The following is a 14,795-nucleotide window of genomic DNA, read 5'->3' on the forward strand; positions in this document are numbered from 1 at the left end:
ACAAGCAGAGGCAAAAGAGGCAAGAGGGGCAAAGGCAGCAGCAGATGAAGGAGCAGAAGGAATTGATAGCAATGCTGGAGAATGGACTTGGGTTGCCTCCTGGGATGTGGGAAATGCTGGGGGTACCGCTGTCCCAGCTGAGGATGCAGGAGCCCCCACAAGCCCCCAAACCCCCTGTCCCTGCAGCTGTGTCACTGAACAAAAGGCAGGAGAACATGAGGCCACCGGCACCCGAGCAGCCGTGCAGGGAGAAGCCCATCAGCTTCAAAGTGGTCAAGCTGAAGAAGACTCAGCGCAAACCCCCCGTGCCAGAGTATGTGGAGCCTGCTGAGAAAACCAACCTCAAAGATGTCATCAAAACACTCAAACCAGTTCCCAGGAGAAGACCCCCTCCCCTGGTGGAAATAACCCCGAGAGATCAGCTCCTCAACGACATCCGCCAGAGCAACGTCGCCTACCTCAGGCCCGTAAGTGCAGAGTGGTGCCTCTGAGGGGGGAAAAGGCACTCACCCGCTGTGCTCTGAGCCCTGGCTGGAAATGCTGGGCTTTGGCAGGGCTGACAAATGCACCTGCACATGGCATTGTCACCCTTTTGTGTCAGGCTGCCACTCCTGGTATGGGGGGTTGTTTTCCAGCAGCACAGAGGTATGGCTTGCTCAGGGAACTCACACCAAGGCTGCAGCCTTGTGCATCCCTGGCTGCATCCACAGGGTAAAAGAAAGGAAATTCACCCAGGAGGTGAACAAACCCACAGAAACTCAACCTTACTATACTCTTAACAGTGTATTAGTTATGACAGGCCTGTACTATTATAAGACTGTTGTTTCAGGAGTGCAACAGGTATTATTTTTCACATCAGTCCCCCACAAACCCCAGGTTTCTCTCCTCAATAGCGGTGTTTTTCCTTAGCTCTCACTTTACACAAGAGAGCACTGTCACTTGGCACACACTGAAATCCAGCCTGGACTCACACTCTGCAGCCCTGCTCCTGCCTGCCTCACCCAGTACCAAGGAGTGTATTATTTTAGTGGTCCTTTGCTGCTCATTCTTCTGTTTGTCCTTATGAAGATCAATTGCAAAATTACAGCGCTAACAGGAAAAAAAGAAATTAGATCCACCAGCAGTGAAGGTGGAACAAGGTTGTGGGAAGAAAGTAGTGGTACTGTAGGGGGTTTTTTATATTTGTTTTCAAGTAAAACTTTGCCACTGAAAATTGGCTCAGTGGTCAACTCAAGTGAGCTCAAGATCATTCTGACCTTAGAATGCCAGTCCAAAACTGAAAACTGCCTCTTGGGGATGGTCCTACTTGGGTACCAAATTCATGGTCTTCTCAAAATGCTGGCCACCAGATTTAACCTCTTGCTCTCCTGACTTGTTATATTCCCTTGCATTGATTCAAGAATTCCTAAAAGCTGACTGATGCATTTGTAGCTTGATGCCTGTTTGTGTTGCCAAGGCTCAAGGAAGAGGACAGAAAATCCCTTGTAGTTAAAAATAGTCAAGTAGTATTTTGTAATTATAATTTCTTTCAATATTGACATTTTAATATAGTGGGCCTAATTTTTCATTCATTTATACCTACAAAGAAATAATAATTTTCTCAGTAATTCCAGACAGAGTAGTTTGTCCTGATATGTTGGCAGGTGCAGGTTCTGCAGTGACCTCAGATTCTGGTCTGGGATTACCCTGAACACTCTGTCCCATAGGCAAGGTTTGGGGTTCTGAGTTTCTGCTGGCAAGTCCAACTTGGTTGCAGCCAAGGTCTCTCCCCAGAGCATTTCTGGCCTTTCTAGGCCAGTCTAGGGTTTGCATCTTGGTTCCACATCCCAGACAACAGGACCTGCTTGTGGACAGCTCACAGATTGTGCTGGTGACAAGGCTGGTCCTTCAGGGCTGTGGGAGCTGCTGCCTGCCCAGCTCTCAGGAGGCTGGAGGACAATGGAGCTCATTCTCTGCCAGGCACAGCCCTTGTTTTATACAGCAATGGTTGAGAAACCTGGGTGCTGCCATGTGCCAGGGGTGATACTGAACCCCAGCCATTCCCCCAAAATGATCAGGAGGATTTTATCCATCAGAGCTGTGGGGTTAGAGAGATCAATTCATGGTGCATCCTAAATATGCCAGATAACAATTGCAATCTCAGCCCATGGAAAGATGAAACAATGGACACATTCTGGGAGCTTGGGGTGGTTTCTTCTGGTGGAGTGTTTGGGGATTTTTTGGGTTGGCTTTTTTTTGGCCTCTGTCATCAGACTACTTGGCTTGGATTTGGGGCATAGGGTGTTATTCTGCCCATCCTCCACGATCTTGGTAACTCCTTTTTGCCTCAATTCCCTCAGCTTCGTTTCTGAAATGGAGTTTTGCTGCTTGAGCTGAGCCACGTTTTTGTTCTCCCTGTGGTGAGACTCAAGGCCTTCAAATTGATTTCCTGGACCTTAAGCATTGCAAACATCCAGTGGGGCATTCCAAACAAAAGAGAGCTCCCAACCAGAGCTCCTTGGAGTTCCCAGCTGTTATATTTTAGTTTCTGGGGGTTTGTATTAGACTAAACTGGCCTGGTAAATAAGGCTGAGAAATTTCCTCCTCCTAATACTTCACGTCCTTGTCCAGGTGCCGTTGCCAAAGCAGCTGGAGTGAGAGACCAGACTGACCTGAAGAAAACAACTTGGAATAGGGACTACTCAAGTTTTGCTTACAACTGTTTCAGCAGATGTTTTCTGCAGAACCCAGGTGGTGTATTCAACTCTTTGGGAACAAAGCTTGTGATACACACTTGTGTAAGTGTGCTGAAAACGGCTGGCATGGGAAAAGTCAGTGCTAAGTGTTTCCATCAGGTATCAAACAATCCCGCTGCCATCGGTCTGCCAAGTGGATTTGAGGCTTCAGATTGTTGTGGGAGTATTTTCTCAGAGGCATCAATAACCTTGTCTTTCTAGTTTGTCAGCAAACTATTTTGCTTCCACGTTGTCCTTCTGCTGCCAGATTCTGCAGGAACACGCTGTGCTTTATCTTATCTTTCTTTTCACACACTTGCTACTTTATTACTCTCTCGTCCATGAGAAATGTATTTGGTTTCTATGTATACAGCTTCATTTTTTAGGCTAAGGAAACAGAAATGAAATAAAGCTCTCTCTGTAAGAAGTGTGCAGCACTTCCATTGCTAACAAAGCACTCACAGAATGACTGCTCTGGTACAACAAACACCTTCCAAGCTCCCTCTATTTCAGAACAATGTCTAGTGGGTATTTACCTGATCAGCATTTAAAAGATGATGCCATGCTCTGCTTTGAGAACTGTGATGTTCATTCCCTGTGATTCACTACTCTTACTGCAATCCTTAATTGCAGCCACCTTGGAGAGCACTGAAATGCCATTTTAGGTCTCTCTCCACGCTGTTTTTGTGGCAGGAGGATGAGCCTCACCACTATTCCAGGGGTTTAAGAAACTCCTAATTCCTCCTAGTATGATGTATGAATAGCATGTCACATCCTGGCAGGGCTGGATTTGAAGGGGTAAAACCTGTATATACACAACTCAGTTTTCCCCTAATGTTTTTGTGATTTTTTTTTCTCCTTCCTCTTTATGATCACATTAAGTTCTTCTGCTACCTTTCTTGTACAGCAGCTACAGGTAAGTCACACTCTTGTGAAATACACCCATGGGAGACCAATTGTTTTAGGGACTATTTTGTTTTTTAAAGGTAAAAGGCACAGGGAAAGAACAAAGGCTTTCCCTGTGCTAAAATGCACCTTCCTGTGGCTGCTTGGTCCAAAGGCACAGCTTTGTAGCTCCTGGCAGGATTTCTTTCAGGTGAGTTCATCTCTGAGTGGTAACTCTTAGCAATCTTCCCCTGGCAGCTAAATCCCAGTCCCTCCCTGCTCCCCCTTCCCACATTTATTTTATTAGTCCTGTAGTATCAGCAATGTCCAAGACCTCTTGAATCCAAGGTAGTCTCTACTGTCACTTGTTCAAATTTTCACTTGTTCTTGTCCTTTTGGTACCTATCACCTGATCTCTTTCCAATCTCCACCTTTCAAACTTGTAAAGCTCCTTCTCAGCTCTGCTTCTGTTTGCAAATGTAAAAATGTAATGGCCCAAACTTGGGAAGGCTGGTTTCTGTATTGCCTGAGAGAGAGCAAGTAGCTTTAAAGCATCACATAACAGGGAAGTGACATGAAAAAGGAAAGCAATTTTCATTGCAGCCCTCTCTTTTTGTAAAGGAGAAGAGCAGGAAAGGAAGAAGCTTGGTACTTCCAACCAAGCCCTTGGTACTTCCAACCAGAGCACAGCAGCAGGTGACAAATGCACCAAGTAACTGCCCAGGAAAGCTGCTGGAGCACACTGCTCTCCAGAGTGGCTTCAAGGCCAGGCTGGTGCAGCTCAGACTGCAGCAGTTGGGACAGGGAAGCACAAAGGAATATATAATACAGTGCTTTACAATCTCCAACTGAAGCTGCCAGGCACCAATTACTGCTACACCCAGAAGCTGCCAAAAAAGAATTTCCAGGGTGAATAGAGCATGACCTGTGAAACTCTGCTCTGATCCACGTTCTCCCACTGAGTAGGCTCTCAGTGATCACAGGAGGAGGGAGGCACACACAGACATCACACCATTAGCTTGACTGCAGCAGAGCTGGCGCTAGTACTGCTCAAGGCACAGCTCTCAGTAATCCTAGAGGCAAAAATCCCTCTCAGGTAATTAACAGGAATTGGAATCCCAGTTAAGTAGAGTTGAGTTATGTAAGAGACCAAAGCTGCAGGAAGAAATACAGTAAGTATTCCACCTCTGTAGAGCAGCTGTTTTAAGGATGCAAGAGCAAGGCTGGAACATTTCAGCTCAGAGGTCCCTTGGGCCTTGACAAAGCTGACACAGAGCAGTCAGAGCCAGCAGCTTAATCCCCAGCATGGGCTTGTGGCACAAGCCACAGGGTGACAGCAGATCTCCCACCACCCCAACCACAGACACAGGCACAAGGTCGAGTTTCCAACCATTAGAATTTATTTTTCTTCATAACTGTGCAGTTTTTAAAATGCTACTGTAATGATGAAGTCATAGGCTACTATGTTCTTTAGGTGTGGAAACAGTTTTTGAAAACAAAGACCATGCGCTACAAGTGAGGAACAGGCCATTGACTCTTCAGCTGGAATATACAGACATTTTTGATAAATACTGATCACCTTAACACTTAAATGGAATGACATGTTCAGAGTTCTACACAGTTCACTATGAAAACAGCATGGCAAGTTACATAAAAGCTTCAACTTCAAGGATCCTTGCTTTTTTGTTAAATTAATTACTTGGTTAGAAAAGAGAAATGCAAGAATATTTGAAATGGAGTCTCACCTGGACAACTTCCCCCCCCTGTTGTTGGTAAGCTCCTGTTATCAAGATGATTCCATCAGAGCTGGCAGTTAAATTGTGTGTATATATAAAAGAATCCCCCACACCGCTTTCAACATCAGGAGTTTTAACAGGCAAATATCTTCATGAATTTGAATGGGTTTTCAAAAATTTTATCTTGACATTTATTGCTTTTACTTGTAAACCTGAAATCCAGTTTATTCTTTTGAGGAGTGTTGGAAGTACAGAGTCAACAGATGCATGTTTGACCTGTATCTTTGCATTCTGGGTGAGAAGAAAGAAAAAGATGACCCACGCTCAAGAACGCACATACACCTCCATCTACAAACAGCTTGTGCAGACTAAAGCAGGTAAGTCCTAAAGTAGCAGTATTTAAAAACATCCATGGGGTAGAAACTCAGCTCATCCAACCTATCTCTTTTTTTCCCATGCTTGGCCAGGGTTTAGCTGGTACACAGGGAAGTTTGGCTCTCCTACAGAGGGAGCAGCTCTATGGATGAGGATTTTGGAGAGCCTGAAGGTAAATGTTACTGGGACTGGCAAGCAGTGCCATGTATTCATGCTTACAGCTATTTAGACTTTTTCAGGGCTGCTAAAGGAGGGCTGTGAGGTGAGGACAGGAACCCAGACTGGGTACAAGCACTGCAGAGTTTTACCATGTGCCAGTTAAGCTGGTAATGTGGTCTCTGTAATACAGAGCACTCAAGGGAGGGATTTGGAGGATGCAAGAGATACATTGGAGGATGCTTGTGATACATTCCAGCTCATCTGAGCATCACCAGCCTCAAAGGTGCTACCCAGCATGACCTGCATATATTTTATAAACTGCAATATTTTAGAACTGACATGAAAGGGATCTTGCTTTAATAGACCAATTTGCTACAAGACAGTTTGAGAGACTGTATTCCCTAGGTTTCTACCTCTTCCTCCTCTACCCCCAGAAGAAGAGACAAGCAAACATGGTTAAGTTAGTATGTATTTGTGTAAACACCAGAACATTTTGCTATACAATAGAAAAAAAGTTGCTGTTTGTATGTTCTTAGAGGAGCCCTGAAGACCTTGGAATACCTGTATCCTGCAACTATTAACCTGTACCACATGCATTTCCTGTTTTGTACATAAACTGAAAGCAAGCTTGAACAATAGTAAATAGCAACTACACTCCTGCAACAGGCAGAAATGCCACGTTGCAGCTGCTTACTCCTTCACTTTAGATATGTAGTCAGCCAGTTTGTTGATACTATCCTCTTGCTGTTCTAGAGCATCCAGAATGAAGCCCATCGGGGTCTTCTTCAAGCCTATCCCCTCCATCTTGTTCTGCAGCTTGTTCTGTATGTTCCTGAGCCTCAGGGAAGCATGGACAAACATCACTGCATGACAAAAACACTCTCATTAATTGCTAATGCCCAAGGAATGCATAGTTCTTGCAGCACTTAAGACACATCCCAGAACCGTGACATCACTGGAAGACGATGATGTATCAATGACTGCTGAAGTAACCACAGGTATCCATTTAATAATAACATTAAAGATGGCTTGTGCTGCTTTGTATCCCCTCCCCCAGTTCTGCTTTGGGACCACTTAAACACAGATAGCAAAGTTAACAGCTGACTTAGACTCTGCAGACTTGTTTGAGAAAGCTCAGGTCACACACCTCCAGCCCCCCCAGAGAAGTGAACAAATACTTACAGAGGAGAGGAAGCGTGATCCCAAACATGAACACCATGACATCTCCCAGGTAGGAGATCAGGAAGTAGCTAGACAGCATGATGGCCAGGACAAACGTGGTTGGGTACTGCTTCTTCAGCTTGCGGAGGACATCCTTGTTGTGTGACATCCACACAAAGCCCAGGAAAACCAGCACCACCACAGTGCCACCAATAAGCATGTTCAGGGGACTCAGAAACCTGGAGAGAAGAGGAACAACAACCAAAGAGTTCAGTTTCAGAACCTTCATGACTTGTGTGTCCATAGAGGATCAGCCTGCTCAGTGGCAATGTTACCACTGGGAGGTAAGGCATTGAAAAGGAAGTTGCTGTTGTGAAGATCTTCACCAAGGTCTTTAGCAGGAGCTAAATAAAGCAAAAAGTACAACTGAAGAAGAAACCCTTAGAGCTGAATTTGGATAATCTTTGTCTTTATGTTCTCTTCCTGAGCTTAGCTCAGGATGATGAGTTTCTGCAGCACATCATCATAGAAGCACTGCCCACCAGGACCCCTCCTACCTCTGCAATCAACTCATTTGATATCACACCCAGAGTCAGCATATCCAGACAGCAGATGGAGACAACACTGACTGATCTTCTCCCTTCACATGACCAAAACCAAGGTTAGGCCTTCAGATGAACTAGCTCTTCATTATATCTTGTCTAGGTTTGCAAAATGGGAAAGGTAGAACACTGAGTAAGGGAAGTTACTTCACTACTTCTCATTTCTGAATAAACCTTCTCATTGGTTTACATTCAAACAAAAGAATTGTATGAACCTGTAAAAGTAGCTCGCCACAGTTAGCACAACAGATGGAAGCCCAGTCCCAAGCAAGCATGCCTGAGAGTCAGAAGGAACTGGAGTATGTGATAAAGGTCTTACAGGAAGAAGAGCCAGGCCTGGCAAGACAGTCACTGCTGAGGTTTGTGTTCTGTTATTGTTATCAGAGTTTCCAAGCAAACCAAGCCATGGAGTGGATCAGCTCTGGACTATAAACAGCAAGTCCCTTTTTGGATGAAGGCAGAAACGTCACCTGCTCAAACCACTTCCCCAGGTATTTAGAGCTTGTTCAGAATCAAGTGTTCGGCAATGACTTTGCTGAGCTTGTTTCTGTACTCACCCAGAGTCCAGGCTCAGGTATTTCAGTTAAGTAGTATTAAGTTATGTGAATTCGTGTGCATTCTGATTTTCTGGCTTTGACGTGCACCGATCTGATTACACAGCAGCTGAGGCCTCCGGGCTGTAGCAGCTATGGCAGCAGCATGACAGCGCCCAATAAAGCAAGACATGCCCAAGGTTTACTCTTGCAGACTTTGCAGCTCATCCTGCTGCTCTGAAGCTACTGTGCCCAGTGACTCACCACTCCTCCCCACTGCCAAGGAGGATGTTATGGTTTGTGGTCTGTACTTCACATCTGGCCCAGGCAGAATAAATCTGCTGCTGGTACTGCCAACACTCTACCTGCAGTGCTAGGGAGCATTTTCCTGGAGCAGGAAGAACCCCCAAGAATTATTTCACGGCAAGGAATGGCTCTTGATTCTTCAAGTCAGTTGTGCCAACAGGGGATGGGACAGCTGGACAGAAAAAGATTAAAATTCAGAGTAGTTCCCCACCTGCTTCTGCTACTCATGCTGTAAAGCCAATCGGGCTTTTTGGAAGCGGTGAGAGGCCAGACTTGCTTGTTGCATTTGAGTCACTCCCTGTAGCCAGCCAGATTATATTTAGCTCTGAATTGTCAATCTAAAGTTTCCAGGCTGGAAAAAGTGAACAGCATTGCTCTGGAAAGAAATCAGTTTCATCTGTGCTCCTTTGCAGCAGGAGGAGGGTGACTCATGACTGGACCACACTGGTGCCTGGGTTATATATGTACCACTGGACATGTGAGATTCTTAAAGCAGGATTCACCTCCACACCTCAGCTGTCTTGGAGCAGAAATGGCCAAACTTACACAACTAACAGCGATCTTTTTTTTTTTTGTTGTTGCTAAAAATCCATGGACACGATAATCCTGGAAGCAACAAAGATCTAGGTAGAGCTCCACTCTACACTTTCCATGTGCTTGGAAAATACTCTCAAGGCCTTATCACCTCTACAGTTCCTGTTACTCTTATTACAACTTCAGAAACTTGTGGTGAAGAACCATTCGTCCATATTTATGAGGAAGAGACAAAGACTTCTCTGCTCTACATTTCTTTCTGGTATTACACAGGTTCTGTGTAACTGCCTGGCTGTAAGGGATATGAAGAGGGGTGAGGGGAGACTGCGTTCAGAAGATCCCTCTTTTCTGAGGAGAGTGATTTGAATCACATGTTTTCTGAAGTGGGCTGCATTCCAACATGTACAAGGGAACAGTGAACAGAAGTATCAAGTGAAGGCATTCAGAGCCACATGAACACAGATGGGGATCACAGTTGCCACTGAAAACCAGCATTCACATTATCAGCCATGTGTCCATAGACTTCACTACTGCTGATTACACTGCTGGATAGGGTGTCATATGCCAAAGCCACCCTTTACTGCTTGACTCACCCACAGCATAATTTACAGCACTAAGATTATCCTAGAAATTCATATATAGAAAATTCTTCTACAACAATGGCAGTATTAAGGAAGGCAGAACTCCATTGTCCAGTTTCACTCAGATGTGTTGGCACGCTGTTCTCAATAGCACAATAGCTAAAAACTAAAAAGGAAAAAACAGGGATATGTAAGTTTAGAACAACAGAGACTGGGGAAAAAGAGAGCTGTGTAATAGCTCTAGAAGTCACCTTACTGTTGAACCACCAACACTGATACTGGCCTTACTTATACAGCGGTCAGAACACAAGAGGACAAATTTGTGCCCAGGCAAGGAGGCTAGAAGTCTTTCAGAGATGCAGAGGAAAGGTAAGTGACCAGCCATTAAGTATGTTACAAGATACTTTCTAAATATAATTCCCTTTAGCAGGGATTTATGAGACCTCAAATACCTAAAAATGTAATGCACAGAACTACCAGCATGGCAAGGGTAAGGTGACTTGAGTTTATACTGCTCAGAGGACTTAGGGGAAGAAAAACTCTTTTAGGCTGGACATAAAACCCACTAACTTCTCTGACTCTGAAAGCAGAGTGTGTGGCAGAACTAACAGCATTTGGGGGTGCCAACAGCCCAGAGCACCCCAGCTGGACCATTTCCTTTGTCTTCTGTGGTGACAAGGTACAACCCTGTGACCTCCAGTACAGCTGGGACAAGGTGACAAGGAAAAGCCATCACCCAGATTCAGTTTCCTGCTGCCCTGCACATACCAGGCTTCCTTCAGCATCCACCTAGATACAAAGTAGAGACAGGGAAAACAAACACATGAAAAGAAACATCCTGGATGGCTGCAGGGACAGGGGCATTGTCCTGTGTTCAGTAGGACCACAGAACGCTTTGTACTGGTAGAAGCAGCCTCAGGAGAGCAGGGATGCTGGGGGTGCACTTGTGTGGGAAGAAGTACTGGCAGCTACCCCTGGCCAGCAGAAACAGATGAAGATGAAATATTTTCTTTTTTTTGAACTAGATTCATATCTCTAGGCACTGCCCTACATGTATCACAAAACAGGTCAGAATGCTCACACAGGACCAGGAAACCACAAAAAGCTCTGCTTTCAGTGAGTTATCACATCCCCTCTTCTTGTCAGGTTGTTTCATACCTGCACACTTGTGCACAGCTTACAGCAGGAGAGGGGGAGGACATACAGCTGTAGCACAGGGAAAAAACAGCTTGGCAAGGCACATTCTTTGTGTAAGGCAAGTAGCCTCCAGCAGCACAAGCCCAGAAATAGGATAGGCCACATAAAAAGCAAAAGCAAGATAGCTCCATCCTCATATCATCTCCATTTTAGATGACTGTCTTGGGGTGATTATTCAGCAGTTGCTGTCACATCTGTTTCTTTCACATGTGACCAGGCAAGTCTGAACAAAGGCGCTGAGTAGGAGACTGGCAGTCATTGAGAACATTTTTTAATTTAGAGCAGCTCAGTTAGGCTGAAATAAGCATGAAAATTCCTTCTTGGAAGGCTTTTTGCTCCACCATGGCCCAAGCAGTGAGCAGGTCAGAGTATTAAAATGTGCTCACTTTAACTAAAATAACTGAAAGATGTTAATTTAAATAACTTGAAAGATGAGGTTCTGCCTCCTCTCTCCCCATACTGTGAGCTTCACTGAGGTTATACAGCTGTAACTACAGGTAGCACACACAACTATAAATAGCACATTGTCTCGAGGGATAGTCCTCAGCATCCATGGATTTAGCAATGCTTCTGCACCTACTGTTGCTCACTCGCATGGCTTTGAGAACAGGAGACAGATTCCTGCCTGCAGAACTGCCAGACCTTTATGAAGTTATGCACCAATATTATTATGCAACATGATGTAAAATTATGTGTTTTGCTCAGTCAGTCTTTCATCAAGCATGAGAGAAACAAAACATTTTGCTGCCCCAGAGTCTTTGTTCCAGAAAAGGGAATCCCTACAAGCACATCAGCTAAGGGAGTAATCTGGGGAAGAAACATGGGAAAAAAAAAATTACATCAGCTAAGGGAGTGATCTGGGGAAGAAACATGGAAAAAAAAATATGACACAGTTGTTGACTGCTGGGGTTGTACAGATGGGCAGGAGATGTTTTGAAGAAGTGGCAAAGGAAAGAAACATCAAACCTCAGGCTGCAGGGAGAATATTATTCCAAGACAGAATGAGCACTCTGATGCAGCATTCCAAAATTCAGCACGCTTTTTAAAAACTGTCAGATTTTGAAGCTAATTTTTAGCAAGTACATGGCAACAAAAGCCGAGATGAAATTACATGAATTTAAAGTAGTTAAGTTTGAACTACATGATAAGAGAGGCCTTGTTGGAGTAGGTGGAAGAACAGACAAATTTCACTTATTAACTAAATTCACTGTTTGAGGGAAGTTGCAAGATGTGGGAGGCATTGAAGGCCCTGATTTTAATAAAAATTCATACAGGACTCACAATGACAGGGCCCTAGCTCAGGGTAAGAACAGGGAGTCCAGTTCTTCTATAACTAGGAGAAAGGGCAGAATTTTGTCAAAAGCTTGTTTTTTATCAGCAGTCTACTGCAACAGAGTTGTAGGGGAAAAAATAGAAAAAAGCAGACAAGTCCAGAGTCCTTCTTAAAGGAATTTGCAGGGAGGGAGTGTGGCTGCTACCACCAGCCTGTATTTGTGGAGTGGCACTAATTCACAACGTTTAGTTTCTTGTTCACTGGTTTATTATTTTCTACCCACTCCTGTAGGCTGCAAGTAAAATCTGCATTACTGCAAAGCACAACCTAATTTACAAGTAACAGTAGCTGCAGGAGAAGGCAAATGGAGGGAGAAAGGCAGGGACATGATGCAGAAAAGATCATTACAATTCCACTGTGCTCATGGTAAGGTTATTCCACACCTTGTGGAGAGAAGGTAAAAGGCTGGAGAGGTCAGCTTTGTTGTAGGAAGGGCAGTAAACTAAAGCTGTGGCACAAAGTATTTCCAGTATCAAGAAAGCTCTGGGCGACAATTTTTGTGTTAGCCCAGCACAACCACAGTACTGCAACAGCTGAAAATATCATCTTTGCATTTCAAGTCTGTCTATATAATTAGATGGTTTATGAGCAGGTAGAGTTGGTCATAGGTTAAGTTTAGTTTTGATCACAGGAAGACCACTTCATTGGTGGTTCCAATAATCCTGCCCTTAGGCCTGGACACAGCCCTGGAGTTCCTAAAAAGCCATGATTCATCATTTATCAGGGGTTCCTGCCCATTACAGAATGAAGTGAAAGACAACTTAGTCATCAATTTAAATTTATCAGGAGAACTTTCTTTACTTTTCTTCCAAAGCCACAGTCTGGCTAATTGAAAAGTATTTTTATTAAAAGAAATGGATACTTTTTCTCTATTGAGGTGTTATCCCATTTCCTTTAGAATTATTCTCCCATCTAATTTGACTTCTATGTTAGAAGAATCAAGTTCATCATATACCAAAGACTCTTAAGACATGCAATAAAAAAAATATGTGAGATAAAGATCCCGCTTCAGGTCTTGTTCACCCATAAGTTTTCAACGCAGAGGATTATAATTTAATATTAAGATATTATAATTGCAGTTCTGATATTAGTTTTCATCTTCTGTGGCTCTCTTCCTCCTCCACCTCCCACCTCAGCACATCAGTAGGAAATGACTGGGAGACAAATCTCCCTTGATCTGAAGAAACGCAATCAGAGTTCAAAAGTAGGAATTTAGGAGGGTGAATAAAAGCTGCTGCCATCCCTGTTTTACAGGGCGATACCCTGTTTGGAGATACCAAAATCATTTACAGTATTTTCCCTCTTCTTGGGCAGAAGAGCTGTCCCCCTGCTTTCCAGGGACTCTGTGATTTCTCTGTTCATTGAGAGCTGGCTACAGCATCATGCTGCTAATGAGGGTAATGAACACACAAGTCTAGAATGAAGTGTTAGAAGAACAGCAAGACCATGGAAGTCTCATTTTGCCAGCCTAGTAGTCTGTAAGATCACTGTGACATTTCAAAATAGAGAAGAACAAGGCCTATGCCACTATACTGAACCTAAAACCATCATATGCATCAAGAAGAAAATGCAGGCTTCTGAGCCTATCCTTCCACAGAGCACAGGTCAAAGTCCCCTGTGAGCCAGAGAATCTTTATCAATTTAGATGCTGGGTCAACAGCTTCAGAAGCCCTGACAGGATGCAGAATGCTTACACCCCCCCCCCCCAAAAAAAAAAAAAAAAATTGATTTAGAGGAATCACTTTAAGCCTCTGCAACATAAGAGATAAGATGTACTTCAGCCAAAGCCACTCTGGCCTGGTGGCTGGGCAGTTCTCCAACTTAAGCATTTGTGCGTTGCTTGTTGAGAAGAGTGGAGTATTTCAGTTTCCATATTAAAAGCTTAATCATCATTTCTGCTGCATGTCTTGCTTAAGAGCTTTCTGACCAAAGATCCTAGAGCAGTACCTGAAATAGAGTCATATAGCCTTTGATTCAGAAGGTGATTATAAGGTTATTTCCTTATTCCCTTTAGGAATGCTGGGTGTGACACAACAGCAGATGGTCCTACCTCCAAGGTCTGAATCCTGCCCACCAGAACGAAATGAAGGGGTACCTTGTTTATTTTATAGCGAAGTTTTTGGGAATGAGTTAGTTCAGAAATAAGAATGGCTTGCCCTGAACATTACTTTAGAACAGCAACAGAGAGCAGAATTTATCGATGCATTTTTTTGAATTCAAATCTGAGCGTGTGTCAGCCTGAGCAGCCCCGGTGGGCAGGTTCAGGAGGAAGCACAGCTCGCTGCGCAGGATGCGGCTCGGCGAGCAGCGACATCCCGCCCCCCGAGAATCGCTGCCTTCCGCCGGGCGCGGTGCCCGCAGCCCCCGCCTCGGGCACCGGCTGGAGGAGCTGCCCGTGGGAAAGGGAGATAACAACACACACGGAGCCCGCAGGCCGGGCACACCCCACCAACACACCACAAACCCCACTGCCACCGAGTGCCGAGGGAGGCTGTAAACCAGGCCTCTGCATTTTTAAACGACACAGGGGTTTAAGGAGGGGCGGGAAGGGGAAAGGGGAGTGGAAGAAGGTAAGGGGAAAAGGAGAAAGGAGGAAAGGAAAAGGCAGCTCCAGCTCCCCTGTACTCTCACATCCCGCCCGGGCCCTTTCCCGTGGCACCGGGCCGGGTCGCAGAGCCC

The 14,795-nt window shown here is 44.7% G+C and overlaps 2 protein-coding genes across 2 annotated transcripts in view; one reads left to right on the forward strand and one right to left on the reverse strand.

The window, feature by feature from the left end:
• The window catches only part of LMOD3 (leiomodin 3), a 6,447-nt gene extending 3,306 nt beyond the window's left edge, over positions 1-3,141 (forward strand). The window contains exons 3-4 of the mRNA XM_014306730.2: positions 1-467; positions 2,611-3,141. The exon at positions 1-467 is cut by the window's left edge and continues 4 nt beyond it. Of these exons, the coding sequence (XP_014162205.1) occupies positions 1-467; positions 2,611-2,637 (494 nt within the window). The 3' untranslated portion in view covers positions 2,638-3,141. The remainder of the gene's footprint in view (positions 468-2,610) is intronic.
• A 1,835-nt stretch (positions 3,142-4,976) lies between these two features.
• Positions 4,977-7,288, reverse strand: ARL6IP5 (ADP ribosylation factor like GTPase 6 interacting protein 5). Its single transcript, XM_005420178.2, has 2 exons — positions 7,052-7,288; positions 4,977-6,732 (listed from the first exon to the last, which is right to left on the reverse strand). Exons 1-2 carry the CDS (start codon positions 7,248-7,250, stop codon positions 6,560-6,562), a joined length of 372 nt encoding a protein of 123 aa, XP_005420235.1. The 5' UTR covers positions 7,251-7,288; the 3' UTR covers positions 4,977-6,559.
• Between the last annotated feature and the right edge of the window lie 7,507 nt (positions 7,289-14,795).

The sequence above is a fragment of the Geospiza fortis genome, unplaced genomic scaffold (genome assembly GCF_000277835.1).
Source record: "Geospiza fortis unplaced genomic scaffold, GeoFor_1.0 scaffold70, whole genome shotgun sequence".
In the NCBI taxonomy this organism is placed as follows: domain Eukaryota; kingdom Metazoa; phylum Chordata; class Aves; order Passeriformes; family Thraupidae; genus Geospiza; species Geospiza fortis.

Excerpts from the sequence above, each read along its gene's own strand:
- ARL6IP5 (XM_005420178.2), bottom strand. The coding sequence starts at position 7,250 with ATGCTTATTGGTGGCACTGTGGTGGTGCTGGTTTTCCTGGGCTTTGTG. Across the intron at positions 6,733-7,051 it reads GATCACGCTTCCTCTCCTCT|TGATGTTTGTCCATGCTTCC; the intron begins GTAAGTATTTGT and ends TTTGTCATGCAG.